This window comes from Scyliorhinus canicula, chromosome 13 (genome assembly GCF_902713615.1).
Source record: "Scyliorhinus canicula chromosome 13, sScyCan1.1, whole genome shotgun sequence".
NCBI lineage: Eukaryota > Metazoa > Chordata > Chondrichthyes > Carcharhiniformes > Scyliorhinidae > Scyliorhinus > Scyliorhinus canicula.
The window spans coordinates 35,382,104-35,408,175 of NC_052158.1; the positions used below are offsets into that span (position 1 = coordinate 35,382,104).

At 47.7% G+C, this 26,072-nt stretch overlaps 1 protein-coding gene across 1 annotated transcript in view; it reads left to right on the forward strand.

Annotated features, from left to right (window-relative positions):
• The window catches only part of LOC119975556, a 156,697-nt gene that overhangs the window by 57,791 nt on the left and 72,834 nt on the right, over positions 1-26,072 (forward strand). Inside the window, exons 3-4 of the mRNA XM_038815342.1 lie at positions 5,565-6,794; positions 15,739-16,968. Of these exons, the coding sequence (XP_038671270.1) occupies positions 5,565-6,794; positions 15,739-16,968 (2,460 nt within the window). The remainder of the gene's footprint in view (positions 1-5,564; positions 6,795-15,738; positions 16,969-26,072) is intronic.

Consider the following 26,072-nt stretch of genomic DNA (forward strand, 5'->3'; position numbering starts at 1 on the left):
TATCACATTGTTGACCATATCGCATTGCTGACCATATCACACTGCTGATCATATCACAGTGCTGACCATATCACACTGCTGACCGTATCTCACTGCTGACCATATCGCATTGCTAACCACATTTCACTGCTGATCATATCACAGTGCTGACCATATCTCACTGCTGATCATATCACAGTGCTGATCATATCACACTGCTGACCATATCACACTGCTGACCATATCACGCTGCTGACTATATCACACTGCTGATCATATCACACTACTGACCATATCTCACTGCTGACAATATCACACTGCTGATCATATCACACTGCTGACCATATCACGCTGCTGACCATATCACACTGCTGACCATATCACACTGCTGATCATATCACACTGCTGACCATATCACGCTGCTGACCATATCACACTGCTGACCATATCACACTGCTGATCATATCACACTACTTACCATATCACACTGCTGACAATATCATACTTCTGATCATATCACACTGCTGATCATATCACACTGCTGACCATATCACACTGCTGACCATATCACACTGCTGACCATATCACACTGCTGACCATATCACGCTGCTGACCATATCACACTGCTGATCATATCACACTACTGACCATATCACACTGCTGACCATATCACATTGCTAATCATATCACACTGCTGATCATATCACACTGCTGATCATTACACACTGCTGACCATATCACACTACTGACCATATCACACTGCTGATCATATCACACTACCCACCATATCACACTGCTGGCAATATCACACTGCTGATCCTATCACACTGCTGATCATATCACACTGCTGACCATATCACACTGCTGACAATATCATACTGCTGATCATATCACACTGCTGATCATATCACACTGCTGACCATATCACACTGCTGACCAAATCACACTGCTCACCATATCACACTGCTGACCATATCACGCTGCTGACCATATCACACTGCTGACCATATCACACTACTGATCATATCAAACTGCTGATCATATCACACTACTGACCATATCACACTTCTGCCAATATCACACTGCTGATCATATCACACTGCTGACCATATCACACTACTGACCATATCACACTGCTGATCATATCACACTACTGACCATATCACACTGCTGGCAATATCACACTGCTGACCATATCACACTGCTGACCATATCACACTGCTGATCATATCACACTACTTACCATATCACACTGCTGACAATATCATACTGCTGATCATATCACACTGCTGATCATATCACACTGCTGACCATATCACACTGCTGACCATATCACACTGCTGACCATATCACACTGCTGACCATATCACACTGCTGACCATATCACGCTGCTGATCATATCACACTGCTGATCATATCACACTGCTGATCATATCACACTGCTGATCATATCACACTACTGACCATATCACACTTCTGCCAATATCACACTGCTGACAATATCATACTGCTGATCATATCACACTGCTGACCATAGCACACTACTGATCATATCAAACTGCTGATCATATCACACTGCTGATCATATCACACTGCTGATCATATCACACTGCTGACCATATCACACTGCTGACCATATCACACTGCTAATCATATTACACTGCTGATCATATCACACTGCTGACCATATCACACTGCTGACCATATCACACTGCTGACCATATCACACTACTGACCATATCACACTGCTGATCATATCACACTACTGACCATATCACACTGCTGGCAATATCACACTGCTGACCATATCACACTGCTGACCATATCACACTGCTGATCATATCACACTACTTACCATATCACACTGCTGACAATATCATACTGCTGATCATATCACACTGCTGATCATATCACACTGCTGACCATATCACACTGCTGACCATATCACACTGCTGACCATATCACACTGCTGACCATATCACGCTGCTGATCATATCACGCTGCTGATCATATCACACTACTGATCATATCACACTGCTGATCATATCACACTACTGACCATATCACACTGCTGACCATATCACACTGCTGACAATATCATACTGCTGATCATATCACACTGCTGACCATAGCACACTACTGATCATATCAAACTGCTGATCATATCACACTACTGATCATATCACACTGCTGATCATGTCACACTGCTGACCATATCACACTGCTGACCATATCACACTGCTAATCATATTACACTGCTGATCATATCACACTGCTGACCACATCGCACTGCTGACCATATCGCACTGCTGATCATATCACACTGCTGACCATATCACACTACTGACCATATCACACTGCTGATCATATCACACTACTGACCATATCACACTGCTGACCATATCACACTGCTGACCATATCACACTTCTGATCATATCACACTGCTGACCATATCACACTACTGACCATATCACACTGCTGATCATATCACATTACTGACCATATCACACTGCTGGCAATATCACACTGCTGATCCTATCACACTGCTGATCATATCACACTGCTGACCATATCACACTGCTGACAATATCACACTGCTGATCATATCACACTGCTGATCATATCACACTGCTGACCATTTCACACTGCTGACCATTTCACACTGCTGATCATATCACACTGCTAATCATATCACACTGCTGATCATATCTCAGTGCTGTCCAGGGGCTGGTTTAGCACAGGGCTAAATCACTGGCTTTGAAAGCAACCCAAGGCAGGCCATCAGCACGGTTCAATTCCTGTACCAGCCTTCCCGAACAGGCTCCGGTATGTGGCGACTAGGGTCTTTTCACAGTAACTTCATTTGAACCCGACTTGTGACAATAAGCGATTTTAATTCATTTCATATCACAATGCTGACATTATCATTCTGCTCACCACATCATGATGCTGACCATATCACACTGCTGACCACCTCACACTTTGGACAATATCTGAATGCTGACCATATCACTCTGCTGAACATATCGCCTTGCTTTTCATATCACTGCTAACCAACAATCAGCGCTGTCCATTTCTGACTGCTGACCACATCACACTACTGGCAAAAGGTCAAAGCTAACCATGTCAAAATACATACCATATCGTACTGCTGACCTTATCACACGTCTGAACATATCTTACTGCTGTGCATATCATACAGTTGACCATATTTCAAGGCTGACCATGTATCACTGCTGACCATATATCACTGCTGACCATATATCACTGCTCACCTAGCACTGCTCATACTGCTGGCCATAAAACACTACTAATCATATGACATTGTTGACCACATCTTACTGCTGACCATATCATACTCCTGACTATATCATACGACTGATCACATAACACTGCTGATCATATCTCACTGGTGATCATATCGCACTGCTGACCATATCACACTGCTGACCATATAACACTGCTCACCATATCACACTGCTCACCATATCTCACCGCTGATCTATAACTTTGCTGATCTATTCACACTGCTGACCAGATCATACTGCTCACCTGATCACAGTGCCGACCATATCTCATTATTGACCACATCCCATGCTGACCATATCACACTGCTGACCATAGCCTACTGCTGCCTATAATCCCACTGCTGGCCACATATCACTGCTGACATATCGCACAACTGACCCATATCACACTGCTGCGCATGTCACACTGCTGCCCATATAACACTACTTATCATATCACACCACTGACCATATCTCTCTGTTGACCATACCATACTGCTGACCATATAGCACTGCTGACCATTCTCACTACTGCCCATATATCACTACTGCCCATATATCGCTGCTGACCATATCATACTACTAACCATATCACATGCTGACCATATCTCACTGCTGTCCATATCACACTTCTAATGAGAGCACATTGCTGACAAAGTAACATTGTTCACCATATTTCACTGCGGAACATATCTCCTTGCAAATCATATCATACTCCTGACTAAATCACACTGCATATCATACCATATGGCAAACCATTTCTCCCTGCTGACCATATCTCACTGCTGAACATTTCTCAATTCTGGCCATATTATACTGCTGACTATATCTGTCCACTGCTCATATCATACTGCTGACTATAACACACTGCTGACCAATCTCACTGTTGGTCATATCACACTGTTGGCCATATCAGACTGCTGGCTATATTACACTGCTGATCATATATCACTGCTGACTTAGCACACTTCTGACCATATCACACTGCTGACCTATCACATTGCTCACCATATCATACTGCTCACTTTCTCACATTGCCGACCATATCTCATTGATGACCATATCTCACTGCTGACCATATATCACTGCTGACTTATCACATTGCTGATCATATCATACTGCGGACCATGTGTTACTGCTGACCATACCTCACTGCTGGCCATATATCACTGCCAACCACATTACACTGTTGACCAAATCAAACTGCTGACCATATCATATTGCTGACCATATAACACTTCTGACCATATCTCACTGCTGAAAATATCTCACTACTGCTCATATCACATTGTTGATAATATAATTCTGCTGACCATATGTTACTGCTGACCATATCTCACTGCTGGCCATATTACACTGCTAACTATTAGACACTGCTGACCGATCATACTGCTTTCCATATCACACTGCTCACCTTTCCACACTGTCGACCATATTTCACTGCTGACCATATATCAGTGCTGATCATAAAACACTACTGACCATACTAGACTTCTCAACCTATCACACTGGTCAAGTCTTGCTGCTGGCCAGATAACACTGCTGACCATACCACACTTCTGACCTTATCTCACTGCTGACCATATCACACCTGACCATATCTCACCGCTGAGGATATATCTATGCTGACATATCACACTTCTGACTACATCACACAGTTGACCATATCTCACTGCTGACCATATAACATTGCTGACCATATCACACTGCTGACCATATCATACTGCTGCCCATATCACACTGCTGACCATATCACACTGCTGACCATATCTCACTGCTGACCATATCACATTGCTGAATATATCACACTTCTGACCGTTCACGCAGCAGTTCAGATCATGCTGCTGACCTATCAAGCTGCTGTCCAGAACATGCAACTGACCATATCACACTGATGATTAGCCCATATGTCTATCTCACCCACTGACCACCCTTCACCAGCCAGAATCCTATACTACTGACCACATCTCAACAATGACCAGCCCACTATCGCACACAACTAATCAACCACACCACACCACCCACCATTGCACACCAATGACTTTCCCACACCAATGACCATCCCAGGCAAATGGTCATCCCACACCACTGCATACCCCTCACCAATGACAAGCCCTCACAACTGACCATCTCTACCTAACTCTCTACATCAGTTACTCCATGTTTAGAGCCTTGTTAATGTCTCCAAATGTCTCAATGATTTCGACATTTGCACTTGTATTAAAACTCAAATAACTTTTACGAATGAATTTGAGCTCCTCACTAACTTGATATCAAATGTTGTTTTTAATTAGCAGGTTCCTCTCAATCACTGACTTCAGGAAGAAGATTCATCTTGCCGTTTCTAGAAAATGCTGACAGTTCTGCTGTCCTCACCATGCACGTTGTCACTTATCACAGACCCACAGTTGTGAATGTTTCTATACCTGACCCATCTTATAATCGCTCCATCTCCATTAGTGCCAACAGCACAGCCGCCATGACTGTGAATTCCATACACATGTTGTCAGGAAACCAAATCGCAAAAAAGGCGATAACCGTTACATCAAATGAAGACATCTCCCTTGTTGTATTAAATGGGAAATCCAAGATGTATAATATATTTTTCACGTTACCATTCGCCAGTTTGGGTACAAAATATTATATCATCACCTACCCTGTGGACGGTCTGCACAACATTAATCAATTTGCTATCGCTAACAGCAATGAGCAAGTGCTGATCACCATCACTGTCTCGGGATCTCTGATCTTCAATGGGACTCAGTTCACAGGCACAGAGAGATTCTCATTTGAATTGGGGCCGAACAATGTTATTCAGTTTCAGAGCGACAAGGACTTGACAGGAACCAAGGTCGAGTCCACAAAGCCGGTGGCTGTCTTCAGTGGAGATCAATGTATATCTGTCACCCCGGGTAATTGTGGTCATACCAGTGAAACTTTATACCCGGTGGACAAGTGGTCCGATTTGTTCGTTGTTTTTCCCATTATGAAGAAAGTGAAGAGGGACATCATCACCATTGTCTCTTCGGGGAATGACAACAATGTGAATATTCACACTGAGGAACGGAATTGGGAAGTTCTTCTCCATGAAGGATCTCACATCAACATCACTGTGAATGGCGGAATAATCATAAACTCAACCAAACCGATCATGGTCATTTACCTGTTTACAGGGGGCAGCAATGCGATGGTGTCAACCCTTGACCCCTTCATGATGACCGTGATTCCGTCAGTCTTTTTCAGCAACTACTTTGCATTTGTCACATTACCCAATGTATTAAATTATATCCTCATCATTTCATCAGGGCCGAACTCTGGCAGCATTATTTTAGACGGGGAATCTTTGTCCAAGTTCCCCTTTGAAAATTCAACCTTTGCTGGTTTCACTGCCACCAGAATCTACCTGGGTGAAACCGGTGGGCGTCACGTTATCTCTCAGGGTTCAGCTCGCTTCGCCATCTACACCTATGGGATCAGGCAAGAAGAGATGATTGGATATCCGATTGGCGACAGACCCCCTGCTATCAGTAAGTGTTCAGTTGCTGCCATTCGTTTCATGAGGGGTTGACGGTGATGTCACTAGATGGACAAACCAGGAGTCAGGCTAATGCTCCTCGAACATGGGTTCAAATCCCACCATTGCAGCTTGAATACTAAAATTAATTAATGGAAAACTATCTGGAACTGAATAATAGCCATGATGAATGCAAAGTTATCTTTGATTCTGTTTACAATACTAAATCTGAATCACCAGTGCTAGCGAAGTACACATCCCATAATAGAATAACGATCACAATTGAAATTTAGGACAAGAGGAGTTGACAGCTGGCGAGTGGCCTTGGGCGACGAAGTAAAACCCCGCTGATTTGCAGTTCCCCATACCACGTGTGTCAACTCCCCCCACACCACCCCACCTGATCCTTACCCCCACCCTCAGCCCCGCACCACCCTCACCGTCACACCCACCCTCACCCTCCCACAACACCCCCACTCGCACCCCCAACCTCACCCCCACAACACCCTCACCGTCACCCCCACCCTCACCCCCACAACACCCTCACCGTCACCCCCACCCTCACCCCCCACAACACCCTCACCGTCACCCCCACCCTCACCCCCCACAACACCCTCAACATCATCCCCATCTTCACCCCCCCACAACACCCTAACTCTCACCCCCAACCTCACCCCCACAACACCCTCACCATTACCCCCACCCTCACCTCCACAACACCCTCACCGTCACCCCCACCCCCCCCACAACACCCAGATGGTGCGGCAGGAGTGGGTGGCCTGTTGTGACACCTGCCCCGTGACCTGGGTCCCCATTGACGGGCGTCTTCTGGGGCGACCAGGACTGGATGGGCCCAGCTGCTTTGGTGTCCCAGGTGGCATGGTGCTGCCATGCTCTGCCCTCTGCCCACCAGGTGCGCCCGGGACAGGAGGGGGGACTCCGCGCTGCTGTGGTGTTACGACATCTCACCTGCGGGAGTCACCCCCATGGGCGCCTGTTCGGATACATTGAGGGAGAATTCAGAATGTCCAATTCACCTAACAGCACGTCTTTCGGGACTTGTGGGAGGAAACCGGAGCACCCGGAGGAAACCCACGCAGACACAGGGAGAACGTGCAGACCCCGCACTGACAGAGACCCAGGCCGGGAATTGAACCCGGTCCCTGGCACTGTCTTACTGTGCCGCCCTGTATGGATGTACTGTGCCAACCGCGCATACAGTGCCTCCGTGATGGCATGGATGAATCTGTGCACCGACCTCTGTGTGACCTTGGCTGATGCTGCCCTTGCCAGCGGTACACTCCGCAGTCGCCCCCCGGCACTCCCGTAGGGGCTACTGTGGGCATTGCCCTTGAGTGGTCCGCGTGACGCCCTGCCGGCTGTGCCTGCTTGTTGGATGGGGGGGGGGGAGGGGATAGTATGGCGGAGGGTGGAATGTGGGGTGGTAGGGTGGAGGAGTGGGGCACCCATATGGCCAGTGTCACTCTGCTGAACCAGTGGCCAGGGTGGATGGTCAATGGGTTGCGCAGCAGATGGCTGCCTTGCGGGCACTATGCCTGCGCACTGTCCAATCGGGGGTCACCCTGCCCAATGACCCATTGCCCCATCAGCACCCCCCCCTCACCCCAGCCAGGAAGGCCAATATCAGGCCCAGCAGCCCATGGCGCGCATCGCTGCGTCTTACCTCCTCGCTCTCCCTCATTGGCCACAACACCGGTTTCACGATTTTTAAAAGCACAAGTGAATTTGGCCCTTCGGAGGCAGAGGCCCCAGAGAATATCGATATTCCCCAGGGAGAAGGACATGACGGATGTTGAGGTCAGGGATTGGTATGTGAACACTCTTGATAACGTCAATATATGAAAGGAGGGAATTGAGAGGAAGTGTTGAGTATCCTAAATTGCATTAAGGTAGACAAGTCCCCGGGGCTGAATTTGATCGACCCCACATTACTTAGGGAGGCAAGGGTGGAGATAGCTGGGGCTTTAACAGACCACAGGCAAGGTTCCAGAGGGTTTGAGAACAGGCAATGTTATTCCCTTGTTTAAGAAAGGAAGCAGGGCAGCCTGACAACAGTGATGGAGAAGCTATGGGAAAAGGTACTGAGGGACAGGATATTTGTACATTTGGTGGATAATGGACTAGTTAGGCAGCATGGTTTTGTCTGGGGAAGGTGATGCCTCACCAACGTAATTGAGTTTTTTGGAGAGATGTGACAAATAAAATTGAGGGAAGGGCTATGGATGTAGTTTATATGGACTATGGTAAGGTGGCTGACAAGGTTACTCATGACGGACTGGTACAAAAATCACATGGGATTCGGGCTGGGCTGGCATGATGGATACAGAACTAGTTTGGTTATGAAAGACAGAGAGTAACGGTAATGGGTGTTTTTCTGAATGGAGGTCTGTAGCTGATGGTGTTCTGCAGGGATCAGTGATGGGACTTCTGTTAATTGTAGTATAAATAAATGATCAGGACGAAAATGTGGGTGGTCTGATTAGTAAGTTTGTGGATGACACGAAGATTGGCGGAGTTGCTGATAGTGCCAAAGATTGTCAGAGGATACACAGGATATAGATAGATTGGAGACTTGGGCATAGAAATCGCAGATGGAGTTTAATCCGACCAAATTGCATTTTGGAGGATCAAATCTTGTTATGAATTATACTAAAAATGACAGAACCCTGAGGAACATTAACATACAGAGTTCCCTAAAGATGACAACACAGGTGGCCAATGTGATTCAGAAGGCATATGGAAAGCTTGCATTCATCAGCCGGGACATTGGGTATAGGAGTTGGGAAATCATGTTGCAGCTATACAAAACCCCATTTGGAGTAGTGCCTGCAGATCTGGTCACCACATTATCAGAAAGACGTGGAAGCTTTGGAGCGAGAGCAAAGAAGGTTCACCAGGGTATTACCTTGTCTCGAGGGTGTTAGCTATGCGAAGAGGTTGACTGAATTAGGATTGTGTTCACTGCAAAGACGGAGGCTGAGGGGAGACCTGAAAGAAGTCTACAAAATTATGAGCGTCATAGACAGGTTGGATAGTTAGAGGCTTTTTCCAAGGGTGGAAGTGTCAATTACATGGCACAGGTTCAAGGTGAGAGGGGCAAAGTTTAAGGGAGATGCGTGGGGTAAGTTTTTCATGCAGAGAATGGTGGGTGCCTGGAATGCCCTGCCAGAGGGTGTAGTGGAAGCAGGCACATTAGCACCATTTAAGATGCACCTATATGGTTACGTGAATAGGGCAGAAGCCTTTGTTTTAGTTAGGGCATCATGATTGGCACAGGCTTGGAGGGCCGAAGGGCCTGTTCTAGTGCTGTCCTCTTTGTTCTTTGCTCTAAGAATGGATTGGGCCCGCTAATGATATGCCAAGGGTGTTTACTGTACATGTGTTCTGGAATGCATTGACGCCGCTGTCGAGGTGACGGAGAATTGCGATTTCGTGGGAAATCTGAGCTCGGCACGGTTTTGGCGTCGGAATTCTCCGCCAAATCGTGTTTCCCGATTTCAGCATCGGCCGACGGAGGATCCGGCCCAGGATTTGATGCTGATGACATGGTGCAAGAGAACGACCAGGACACCCAGCCCAACACATGTGAGATATCATCACACGATTAAACAAGGATGCCCCACATGACAATGCTGACCACATTGCTGACAGTGTCACATTGCTGGGCAGCATGGTAGCACAGTGGTTATCCCAGTTGCTTCACAGCTCTAGGGTCCCAGGTTCAATTTTTGGCTTGGGTCACTGTCTGTGCGGAGTCTGCACGTTCTCCCCGTGTCTGCGTGCGTTTCCTCCGGGAGCTCCGGTTTCCTCCCATAGTCCAAAGATGTGCAGGTTAGGTGGATTGGCCATGATAAATTGGCCTTAGTGTCCAAAACGGTTAGGTGGGGTTATGGGGGTAGGATGGAGGCGAGGGCTTGGGAGCACTTTCCAAGAGCTGGTGCAGACGCGATGGGGCGAATGGCCTCCTTCTGCACTGCAAATTCTATGAATCTATGAAAACAGACTGCTCATTATTTCGCACTGCTGACCATATCACACTGCTGACCATATCACACTGCTGACCATATCACACTGCTGATCATATCACACTGCTGACCATATCACACTGCTGACCATTTCACACTGCTGACCATATCACACTGCTGACCATATCACACTGCTGACCATTGCACACTGCTGACCATATCATACTGCTGACCATATCACACTGCTGACCATTGCACACTGCTGACCATATCATACTGCTGACCATATTACACTGATGACCATATCACACTTCTGACCACATAACACTGCTGACCATATCACACTGCTGACCATATCATACTGCTGCCATATCACACTGCTGACCATATCACACTGCTGACCATATAACACTGCTGACCATATCACACTGCTGACCATATCATACTGCTGACCATATCACACTGCTGACCATATCACACTGCTGACCATTGCACACTGCTGACCATATCACACTGCTGACCATATCACACTGCTGACCATATCACACTGCTGACCATTGCACACTTCTGACCATATCACACTGCTGACCATATCACACTGCTGACCATATAACACTGCTGATCATATCATACTGCTGATCATATCACACTGCGTGGTCAGGGGTACTGGTTGTGATTTTGGGGTCTCTGGGGAGGTGGGGGGCATGTTTCACGATCTGTTCAGGCTCCCAGGCTCCGTAAGGAGAGTGTGTTTGGGTTCTGGCATGGGGTCTTCGCTGTTTTGGGGGTGTTTATTCTAGGTTTGCGTCATTGGCAGGGTCTTCGTCGGTCAGGTTGGGGTGGGTCACATGTTCAGATCCAGCGTTTGTGGTCTGGTCGAGTGTTCCTGGAATGTGGCCTTGGAGTAGACCTAGTTGGGCCTCCACGATGATTTGCCTCTTTTCCACCTGCTGGTAAGTTGGAAGGACCTCTTGGGCCGCGTCTCGTGGTCGATGGGCCAGGTTGGGCGCTCTGGCAGCCAGGACGCTTTCCACGCTAGATCGGAGTCGGGCTTCCGCATCGGGCCTTTCCGCTTCCAGGTCGAGGTCAGGGTTGGGTCACTGGAGGAGTCCTTGCCGGTGTCCATCCCTCATGACTGACCATTCCTCACCACTGACCATCCCTAACCACAGACCATCCCACACCACTGACCATCCCTCACCACTGACCATCCCTAACCACTGACCATCATCCCTCTACCACTGACCATCCCACACCACTGACCGTCATCCCTCTACCACTGACCATTCCTAACCACTGACCATCATCCCTCTACCACTGACCGTCCCAAACCACTGACCATCCCTCACCACTGACCATCATCCCTCTACCACTGACCATCCCACACCACTGACCGTCATCCCTCTACCACTGACCATCCCTAACCACTGACCATCATCCCTCTACCACTGACCGTCCCAAACCACTGACCATCCCTCACCACTGACCATCATCCCTCTACCACTGACCGTCCCAAACCACTGACCGTCATCCCTCTACCACTGACTATCCCTAACCAATGACCATCCCTAACCACTGACCATCCCCCACCACTGACCATCCCTCACCACTGACCATCCCTCACCACTGACCGTCATCCCTCTACCACTGACCATCCCTAACCACTGACCATCCCTAACCACTGACCATCCCCCACCACTGACCATCCCTCACCACTGACCATCCCACACGACTGACCGTCATCCCTCTACCACTGACCATCCCTCACCACTGACCATCATCCCTCTACCACTGACCATCCCTCACCACTGACCATCCCTAACCACTGACCATCCCTAACCACTGACCATCCCACACCACTGACCATCCCTCACCACTGACCATCCCACACGACTGACCATCCCTGACCACTGACCATCCCTAACCACTGACCATCCCTCACCACTGACCATCCCTAACCACTGACCGTCATCCCTCTATCACTGACCATCTCTAACTACTGACCGTCATCCCTCTACCACTGACCATCCCTAACCACTGACCATCCCTAACCACCGACCATCCCACACCACTGACCATCCCTCACCACTGACCATCCCACACGACTGACCATCCCTGACCACTGACCATCCCTAACCACTGACCATCCCTAACCACTGACCATCCCCCACCACTGACCATCCCTAACCACTGACCATCCCCCACCACTGACCATCCCTCACCACTGACCATCCCACACCACTGACCATCCCACACCACTGACCATCCCTTGACCACTGACCATCCCCCACCACTGACCATCCCCCACCACTGACCATCCCGCACCACTAACCATCCCAAACCACTGACCATCCCTCACCACTGACCATCCCTCGACCACAGACCATCCCCCACCACTGACCATCCCTAACCACTGACCATCCCTAGCCACTCACCACCCCCACCACTGACCATCCCAAACAGCTGACCATCCCCCATCACTGCCCAATCAATAACGACTGACCATCCCTAACCACTGACCATCCCTCAGCACTGGCCATACCTCACCACTGACTATTCCTCACCACTGACCATCCCAGACCACTGACTATCCTTCACCACTGACCATCCCTCACCACTGACCAACCCTCACCACTGACTAGTCCTCACCAGTGACCATCCCAGACCACGGTCCATCCCTCACCATTGACCATCCCACACCACTGCCCATCCCGCACCGCTGACCATCCCTCACCACTGACCATCCCTCACCACTGACCATCCCTCACCACTGACTAGTCCTCACCACTGACCATCCCAGACCACGGTCCATCCCTCACCTTTGACAATTCTACACCACTGCCCATCCCGCACCGCTGACCATCTCTCCCTAACTCTCAACATCATAATCTCAATGCTTGGAACCGTGTTAATTTCTCCAAGTGTCAATTATTTTCTACATTTCTAAGGGAAACAAAATCCAATGGATGGGGTTCTCCATTGGCTGACGCTGAAATCGGAAAACGCAATTGGGCGGAGAATGCATTCTCATGCCAATTTCTCCGTCGCCTCGACAGTAGCGTCAATGCGGTCCAGAACGCATGTACAGTAAACACTGTTTGTATATATTAGCGGGCCTGACCCAGTATTCCTTGGGGCCTGCTCGATTCTCCGCTTCCGATGGGCCGAATTCCTTCTGGCGCGGTTCACTTGATGCTGATGAGACCAGCATCGTGGCTGATGAGGGAGAGAGCGGACGTAGGACACAGAGCGTAGCTACTGTGGGCTGCTGGACCGGGCACTGGCTGGACTGGCTGGGGTGGGGGGGGGGCTCCTGCCAGGGCCAGAGGGTGTGGGAGGTGACAGGGGGACAGACCGAGTGGCCGGGGGTCCACCCCCCCCTCCCCCACCATGGGACAGGAGTGGTGTCCAGACATGAACCGCCATTGCCACACCACTGTCCACCCACCTTCGCCACTGGTTCTGCGGTGACACTGGCCATATGGGTGCCCCAACTCCCGCTCCCCACCCATCGCCATACTCTCCCCCCGCATGGCCGCCAGCTGCCGATGGGGCATCAGGCGGCCCACCCAGTTCAATGCCCGCTATAGCCCCTATGGGGGCGGCGGGCGGGGCCGCGGAGAGTACTGCAGGCACGTTCAGTGCCAGCCGATGGTACCCCTGTCATCAGGGGTGGGCGCCAGTGCCAGAGGATCCCACGGTGCCGGGCACCGATGGGGCCAGGGGTAGATGGCCACGGGGGATTCGCAGCATGTTAACATGTCGGCCTTTCACCCCCTGCAGACGATGGTTAATGGAATTCGACCAGCAATGGTGGCCTTCCTCCTAGTCGCCGCAGCCCTGGGGGACGCATGGCAGCAGTACGAGCTGGGGCTGCTCGAGGAGGAGGATGCAGCCAACCTGGATGGAGAGTCAGCCGTCCAACAGTTCGAGGAGGAGGATTTGCCAAGGAGGCACTGCATGAGGCTTCATGTATAATTCGAGGACCTGCCAGGGGATGTGAGGACTCTGGCTGAGCAGGGAGACAGTGTGACAAATCTGCCAGATCATGGCACACCACTGGGGGGAATTGGGGAAATGGGGGAGGTAACCCACTCCCTGTTCTGAACTTCTACGCCATGGGGTCCTTCCAGGCGGCGAGTGCGGCCCTGACGGGATCTCATGGACCTCGGTGTACAGGTACATCTGCACTGTCATGGAGGCCCTATATGTCCAGGCTGCTCAATGCATCCATTTCAAGGTAGACCATGCCCAGGCCGCCATCGCCAACATGCCCTTGGTCCAGGGGTGACCTCAATCTTGGTTCGTGGGCTGCCGTCCGGGCTGCTCTCATCATCAGTGCTCATCCCACGGGAAGGGGCATTCTGGCTGTGACACTCGCTGGGGGCGGGGGGCAGCAGATGGGCCCGCCCCAGCACCAACAGGTCCTGCAAGACACGAGACAAGGCGCATGATTAGACCACGGGCCGGGTCAGTGTTGCTAGTGGCACTGGCCGGCGCTGCCCAGCGCTGACCAACTACCCCAAGGCACGACGAATGCTGGCTGGCAGCCACCTTCCCGGGCCGGAGTGCAGGGTCATCCATCTCTCCTCCATCGTGTCCAGGAGGCTCTCCAGCTCGGCGTCAGTCAAGCGTGGGGTCGCAACTCTTGCTGCCTTCACGTTGTCTGGGAAGATGTGGGTGGGGAGGGCAGTGCGTATATACAGCTGAATCTTGTCAGCCTGCCGAGTGTGAATCGCGAAATCGGCGAATCCCACTCCGTTCCTCATTGCAATTGATTGTGTTCCACATGGAACAGTCACTGAATGGGTTCAGGTATGCTGCCGATTTGGCTGTCGAGGCACTCCATGGATCCTGCGTCTTCGTCAACATTTGGTCTCAGAAATAGAGAATCCAGGCCAATTAACTTTTACAAATGAAGTTAAAATCCAAACCTCTCACTTTGTGACAAATGTTGTTTTTAATTGGCAGGTTCCTCTCAGCCACTGACTTCAGGAAGAAGATTCATCTTGCCGTTTCTAGAAAATGCTGACAGTTCTGCTGTCCTCACCATGCACGTTGTCACTTATGACAGACCCACAGTTATGAGTGTTTCTATATCTGACCCACCTTATAATCGCTCCATCTCCATTAGTGCAAACAGCACAGCCACCATGACTGTGAATTCCACACACATGTTGTCAGGGAACCAAATAGCGAAAAAGGCGATAACCGTTACATCAAATGAAGACATCTCCCTTGTTGTATTAAATGGGAAATCCAAGATGTATAATATATTTTTCACGTTACCATTCGCCAGTTTGGGTACAAAATATTATATCATCACCTACCCTGTGGACGGTCTGCACAACATTAAACAATTTGCTATCGCTAACAGCAATGAGCAAGTGCTGATCACCATCACTGTCTCGGGATCTCTGATCTTCAACGGGACTCAGTTCACAGACACAGAGAAATTCTCGTTTGAATTGGGGCCGAACAATGTTATTCAGTTTCAGAGCGACAAGGACTTGACAGGAACAAAGGTCGAGTCCACAAAGCCCGTGGCTGTCTTCAGTGGAGATCAATGCAGAACTGTCACCCCTGGTAATTGTGGCCATACCAGTGAAACTTTATACCCGGTGGACAAGTGGTCTGATTTGTTTGTTGTTTTTCCCATTATGGAGAAAACAACGAGGGACATCATCACCATTATCTCTTCGGGGAATGACAACAACCTGAATATTCACACAGACGCAGGGAATTGGGAAGCTCTTCTCCATGAAGGATCTCACGTCAACATCACTGTGATTGGTGGAATAATCATAAACTCAACCAAACCGATCATGGTCATTTACCTGTTTACAGCGGGCAGCAACTCAATGGTTTCAACCTTTGACCCCTTCATGATGACCGTGATACCGACTGTCTTTTTCAGTAATTACTTTGTGTTTGTGACATTGGACAACGTATTCAACTACCTCCTGGTCATTTCATCAGGGCCGAACTCCGACAGTATATTTTTAGACGGGGACCCTTTGTCCAAGTTCCCTATCGAAAATTCAACCTTTGCTGGTTTCACTGCCATCAGAATCTACCTGGGTGAAACCGGTGGGCGTCACGTTATCTCTCAGGGTTCAGCTCGCTTCGCCATCTACACCTATGGGATCAGGCGAGAAGAGACGATTGGATATCCGATTGGCGACAGACACGCTGCCATCAGTAAGTGTTCAGTTGCTGCCATTTGTTTCATGAGGGGTTGACGGTGATGTCACTAGATGGACAAACCAGGAGCCAGGCTAATGCTCCTCGAACATGGGTTCAAATCCCACCATTGCAGCTTGAATACTAAAATTAATCAATGGAAAACTATCCTGAACTGAATAATCGTCATGATGAATGCAAAGTTATCTTTGATTCTGTTTACAATACTAAATCTGAATCACCAGTGCTAGCGAAGTACACATCCCATAATAAAATAACGATCACAATTGGAATTTAGGATGAGAGGAGTTGACATGTAGCTGCTGGGTCTCAAAGGGTTATACCGACTTCAGAACAGTCTAGAATGTGTCATTGTTGCTGATGACGTGATACAAGAGAACAAGTCAGAAAACAACCCCAATACTCGTGAGGCATCATCACACCATTGGACAATGGGCAGCACAGTAGAACAGTGGTTGCGGCACGGTAGCACAGTGGGGCCTGCATCGTAGCGCAGTGGTTAGCACTGTTGCTGCACAGCTCCAGGGTCCCAGGTTCGATTCCTGGCTTGGGTCACTGGCTTTGTGGAGTCTGCACATTCTCCCCGTGACTGCGTGGGTTTCCGCCATTGCCTCGGTTTCCTCACACAGTCCAAAGATGTGTAGGTTAGGTGGAATGGTCATGCAAAATTGCCCTTAGTGACCAAAGAGTGGGGTTGCTGTCATGCGGGCGTGGGGTGGAGGTTCTCTTTCCAGCTGCCGGTGCGGACTTCGTTGGCCGAGTGGCCTCCTTATGCATTGTAAATTCGATGAATACACTATGACAAGGTTGACCACGTCATATTGCTAAAATAGTTACACTGCTGTTCATATCAGACTGCTCGCCAGATCACACTGCTAAACATATCACACTGCTGACCATATCACACTGCTGACCATATCACACTGCTGTCCACATTACACGGCTGTCCATATCACACTGCTGACCATATCGCACTGCTGATCATAACACACTGCTGAACATATCACACTGCTGACCATATCACACTGATGTTCATATCACACTGCTCACCATATCACACTGCTGATCATATCACACTGCTGACCATATCACACTGCTGATCATATCACACTGCTGACCAAATCACACTGCTGTCCATATCACACTGCTGACCATATCACACTGCTGACCATATCACACTGCTGACCATATCGCACTGCTGATCATAACACTGCTGACCATATCACACTGCTGACCATGTCACACTGCTGATTATATCACACTGCTGACCATATCAGACTGCTGACCATATCACACTACTGACCAAATCACACTGCTGTCCATATCACACTGCTGACCATATCACACTGCTGACCATATCACACTGCTGACCATATCACACTGCTGACCATATCGCACTGCTGATTATAACACACTGCTGACCATATCACACTGCTGACCATATCGCACTGCTGATCATAACACTGCTGACCATATCACACTGCTGACCATGTCACACTGCTGATTATATCACACTGCTGACCATATCAGACTGCTGACCATATCACACTACTGACCATATCACACTGCTGACCATATCACACTGTCGACCATATCACACTGCTGTCCATATCACACTGCTGATCATGTCACAATGCTGATCATATCACACTGCTGATCATATCACACTGCTGACCATATCACACTGCTGAACATATCACACTGCTGATCTTAACACTTTGCCGACCATATAACATTGCTGACCGTATCAAACTGCTGATCGTATAAGATTGCTAACCTTATCACACTGCTGACCATATCACACTGCTGAATATATCGCACTGCTGTTCATATCACACTGCTGACCATATCACACTGCTGACCATATCACACTGCTGATCATATCACACTGCTGACGATATAACACTCCTGACCATATCACACCGCTGACCATATCATACTACTGAACTTATCACACTGCTGACCATATCACACTGCTGAACATATCACATTGCTGACCATATCACACTGCTGACCATATACACTACTGACCATATCACACTGCTGATCATATCACACTGCTGACCATATACACTACTGACCATATCACACTGCTGATCATATCACACTGCTGACGATATCACACTGCTGACCATATACACTACTGACCATATCACACTGCTGATCATATCACACTGCTGACGATATCACACTGCTGACCATATCACACTGCTTACCATATCGCACTGCTGAACATATCACACTGCTGACCATATCACACTGCTGACCATATACACTACTGATCATATCACCCTGCTGATCATAGCACACTGCAGACCATATCACACTGCTGACCATATCACAGTACTGACCATATCACATTGCTGATCATATCACACTGCCGACGATATCACACTGCTGACCATATCACACTACTGACCATATCACATTGCTGATCATATCACACTGCTGATCATAGCACACTGCCGACCATATCACACTGCTGACCATATCACACTACTGACCAAATCAAATTGCTGATCATATCAGACTGCAGATCATAACACCCTGCTGATCATAGCACACTGCCGACCATAGCACACTGCTGGCCAAATCACACTGCTGACCATTGCACACTGCTGACCCTCTCACACTGCTGACCATATCACACTACTGACCATATCACATTGCTGACCATATCACACTGCTGACCATATTACACTGCTGACCATATCACACTGCTGATCCTATCACATTGCTGACCATATCACACTGCTGACCATTGCACACTGCTGACCATATCACACTACTGACCATATCACACTGCTGATCATATCACATTGCTGACCATATCACACTGCTGACCATATCACACTGCTGACCATATCACACTGCTGATCCTATCACATTGCTGACCATATCACACTGCTGACCATATCACACTGCTGACCATATCACACTACTGACCATATCACATTGCTGATCATATCAGACTGCTGATCATAACACCCTGCTGATCACAGCACACTGCTGACCATAGCACACTGCTGACCAAATCACACTGCTGACCATATCACACTGCTGGGCATATCAACTGCTGACCATATCACACTGCTGACCATTGCATACTGCTGACCATTGCATACTGCTGACCATTGCATACTGCTGACCATATCACACTGCTGATCATATCACATTGCTGACCATATCACATTGCTGACCATATCACACTGCTGACCATATCACACTGCTGACCATATCACACTGCTGACCATATCACACTGCTGTCCACATTACAGGGCTGTCCATATCACACTGCTGACCATATCGCACTGCTGATCATAACACACTGCTGAACATATAACACTGCTGACCATATCACACTGATGTTCATATCACACTGCTCACCATATCACATTGCTGATCATATCACACTGCTGACCAAATCACACTGCTGTCCATACCACACTGCTGACCATATCACACTGCTGACCATATCACACTGCTGACAATATCACACTGCTGACCATATCACACTGCTGACCATATTGCACTGCTGATTATAACACACTGCTGACCATATCACACTGCTGACCATTTCGCACTGCTGATCATAGCACTGCTGACCATATCACACTGCTGACCATTTCACACTGCTGATTATATCACACTGCTGACCATATCAGACTGCTGACCATATCACACTACTGACCATATCACACTGCTGATTATATCACAAAGCTGACCATATCATTGCTGATCATATCACACTGTCGACCATATCACACTGCTGTCCATATCACACTGCTGATCATGTCACAATGCTGATCATATCACACTGCTGATCATATCACACTGCTGACCATATCACACTGCTGAACATATCACACTGCTGATCTTAACACTTTGCCGACCATATAACATTGCTGACCGTATCAAACTGCTGATCGTATAAGATTGCTAACCATATCACACTACTGACCATATCACACTGCTAACCATATCACACTGCTGACCTTATCACACTGCTGACCATATCACACTGCTGAATATATCGCACTGCTGTTCATATCACACTGCTGACCATATCACACTGCTGACCATATCACACTGCTGACCTTATCACACTGCTGATCATATCACACTGCTGACAATATCACACTGCTGACAATATCACACAGCTGACCATATACACTACTGACCATATCACACTACTGACCATATCACACTGCTGATCATATCACACTGCTGACGATATCACACTCCTGACCATATCACACCGCTGACCATATCATACTACTGAACTTATCACACTGCTGACCATATCACACTGCTGACCATATCACACTGCTGACCATATACACTACTGACCATATAACACTGCGGACCATATCACACTGCTTACCATATCGCACTGCTGAACATATCACATTGCTGACCATATCACACTGCTGACCATATACACTACTGACCATATAACACTGCTGCCCATATCACACTGCTGATCATATCACACTGCTGACGATATCACACTGCTGACCATATCACACTGCTTACCATATCGCACTGCTGAACATATCACACAGCTGACCATATCACACTGCTGACCATATACACTACTGACCATATCACACTGCTGACCTTATCACACTGCTGATCATATCACACTGATGATCATATCACACTACTGACCGTATCACACTGCTGACCATATCACATTGCTGATCATATCACCCTGCTGATCATATCACACTTCTGATCATATCACCCTGCTGATCATAGCACACTGCAGACCATATCACACTGCTGACCATATCACAGTACTGACCATATCACATTGCTGATCATATCACACTGCCGACGATATCACACTGCTGACCATATCACACTACTGACCATATCACATTGCTGATCATATCACACTGCTGATCAGATCACACTGCCGACCATATCACACTACTGACCATATCACACTACTGACCATATCAAATTGCTGATCATATCAGACTGCAGATCATAACACCCTGCTGATCATAGCACACTGCCGACCATAGCACACTGCTGGCCAAATCACACTGCTGACCATTGCACACTGCTGACCCTCTCACACTGCTGACAATATCACACTACTGACCATATCACAATGCTGATCATATCACACTGCTGACGATATCACACTCCTGACCATATCACACCGCTGACCATATCATACTACTGTACTTATCACACTGCTGAACATATCACACTGCTGACCATATCACACTGATGTTCATATCACACTGCTCACCATATCACACTGCTGATCATATCACACTGCTGACCAAATCACACTGCTGTCCATATCACACTGCTGACCATATCACACTGCTGATCATATCACACTGCTGACAATATCACACTGCTGACCATATCACACTGCTGACCAAATCACACTGCTGACCATATCGCACTGCTGATCATAACACTGCTGATTATATCACACTGCTGACCATATCAGACTGCTGACCATATCACACTACTGACCATATCACACTGCTGATTATATCACACTGCTGACCATATCATTGCTGATCATATCACACTGTCGACCATATCACACTGCTGTCCATATCACACTGCTGATCATGTCACAATGCTGATCATATCACACTGCTGAACATATCACACTGCTGATCTTAACACTTTGCCGACCATATAACATTGCTGACCGTATCAAACTGCTGATCGTATAAGATTGCTAACCATATCACACTACTGACCATATCACACTGCTAACCATATCACACTGCTGACCTTATCACACTGCTGATCATATCACACTGCTGAATATATCGCACTGCTGTTCATATCACACTGCTGACCATATCACACTGCTGACCATATCACACTGCTGACCTTATCACACTGCTGATCATATCACACTGCTGACAATATCACACTGCTGACCATATACACTACTGACCATATCACACTACTGACCATATCACACTGCCCTATCATATCACACTGCTGACGATATCACACTCCTGACCATATCACCGCTGACCATATCATACTACTGAACTTATCACACTGCTGACCATATCACACTGCTGATCCTATCACATTGCTGACCATATCACACTGCTGACCATTGCACACTGCTGACCATATCACACTACTGACCATATCACACTGCTGATCATATCATATTGCTGACCATATCACACTGCTGACCATATCACACTGCTGACCATATCACACTGCTGATCCTATCACATTGCTGACCATATCACACTGCTGACCATATCACACTGCTGACCATATCACACTACTGACCATATCACATTGCTGATCATATCAGACTGCTGATCATAACACCCTGCTGATCACAGCACACTGCTGACCATAGCACACTGCTGACCAAATCACACTGCTGACCATATCACACTGCTGGGCATATCAACTGCTGACCATATCACACTGCTGACCATTGCATACTGCTGACCATTGCATACTGCTGACCATTGCATACTGCTGACCATATCACACTGCTGATCATATCACATTGCTGACCATATCACATTGCTGACCATATCACACTGCTGACCATATCACACTGCTGACCATATCACACTGCTGACCATATCACACTGCTGTCCACATTACAGGGCTGTCCATATCACACTGCTGACCATATCGCACTGCTGATCATAACACACTGCTGAACATATAACACTGCTGACCATATCACACTGATGTTCATATCACACTGCTCACCATATCACACTGCTGATCATATCACACTGCTGACCATATCACATTGCTGATCATATCACACTGCTGACCAAATCACACTGCTGTCCATACCACACTGCTGACCATATCACACTGCTGACCATATCACACTGCTGACAATATCACACTGCTGACCATATCACACTGCTGACCATATCGCACTGCTGATTATAACACACTGCTGACCATATCACACTGCTGACCATTTCGCACTGCTGATCATAGCACTGCTGACCATATCACACTGCTGACCATTTCACACTGCTGATTATATCACACTGCTGACCATATCAGACTGCTGACCATATCACACTACTGACCATATCACACTGCTGATTATATCACACTGCTGACCATATCATTGCTGATCATATCACACTGTCGACCATATCACACTGCTGTCCATATCACACTGCTGATCATGTCACAATGCTGATCATATCACACTGCTGATCATATCACACTGCTGACCATATCACACTGCTGAACATATCACACTGCTGATCATATCACACTGCTGACCATATCACACTGCTGAACATATCACACTGCTGATCTTAACACTTTGCCGACCATATAACATTGCTGACCGTATCAAACTGCTGATCGTATAAGATTGCTAACCATATCACACTACTGACCATATCACACTGCTAACCATATCACACTGCTGACCTTATCACACTGCTGACCATATCACACTGCTGAATATATCGCACTGCTGTTCATATCACACTGCTGACCATATCACACTGCTGACCATATCACACTGCTGACCTTATCACACTGCTGATCATATCACACTGCTGACAATATCACACTGCTGACAATATCACACAGCTGACCATATACACTACTGACCATATCACACTACTGACCATATCACACTGCTGATCATATCACACTGCTGACGATATCACACTCCTGACCATATCACACCGCTGACCATATCATACTACTGAACTTATCACACTGCTGACCATATCACACTGCTGACCATATCACACTGCTGACCATATACACTACTGACCATATAACACTGCGGACCATATCACACTGCTTACCATATCGCACTGCTGAACATATCACATTGCTGACCATATCACACTGCTGACCATATACACTACTGACCATATAACACTGCTGACCATATCACACTGCTGATCATATCACACTGCTGACGATATCACACTGCTGACCATATCACACTGCTTACCATATCGCACTGCTGAACATATCACACAGCTGACCATATCACACTGCTGACCATATACACTACTGACCATATCACACTGCTGAACTTATCACACTGCTGATCATATCACACTGATGATCATATCACACTACTGACCGTATCACACTGCTGACCATATCACATTGCTGATCATATCACCCTGCTGATCATATCACACTTCTGATCATATCACCCTGCTGATCATAGCACACTGCAGACCATATCACACTGCTGACCATATCACAGTACTGACCATATCACATTGCTGATCATATCACACTGCCGACGATATCACACTGCTGACCATATCACACTACTGACCATATCACATTGCTGATCATATCACACTGCTGATCAGATCACACTGCCGACCATATCACACTACTGACCATATCACACTACTGACCATATCAAATTGCTGATCATATCAGACTGCAGATCATAACACCCTCCTGATCATAGCACACTGCCGACCATAGCACACTGCTGGCCAAATCACACTGCTGACCATTGCACACTGCTGACCCTCTCACACTGCTGACAATATCACACTACTGACCATATCACAATGCTGATCATATCACACTGCTGACGATATCACACTCCTGACCATATCACACCGCTGACCATATCATACTACTGTACTTATCACACTGCTGAACATATCACACTGCTGACCATATCACACTGATGTTCATATCACACTGCTCACCATATCACACTGCTGATCATATCACACTGCTGACCATGTCACACTGCTGATCATATCACACTGCTGACCAAATCACACTGCTGTCCATATCACACTGCTGACCATATCACACTGCTGATCATATCACACTGCTGACAATATCACACTGCTGACCATATCACACTGCTGACCATATCACACTGCTGACCATATCGCACTGCTGATCATAACACTGCTGATTATATCACACTGCTGACCATATCAGACTGCTGACCATATCACACTACTGACCATATCACACTGCTGATTATATCACACTGCTGACCATATCATTGCTGATCATATCACACTTTCGACCATATCACACTGCTGTCCATATCACACTGCTGACATGTCAATGATGATCATATCACTGCTTAT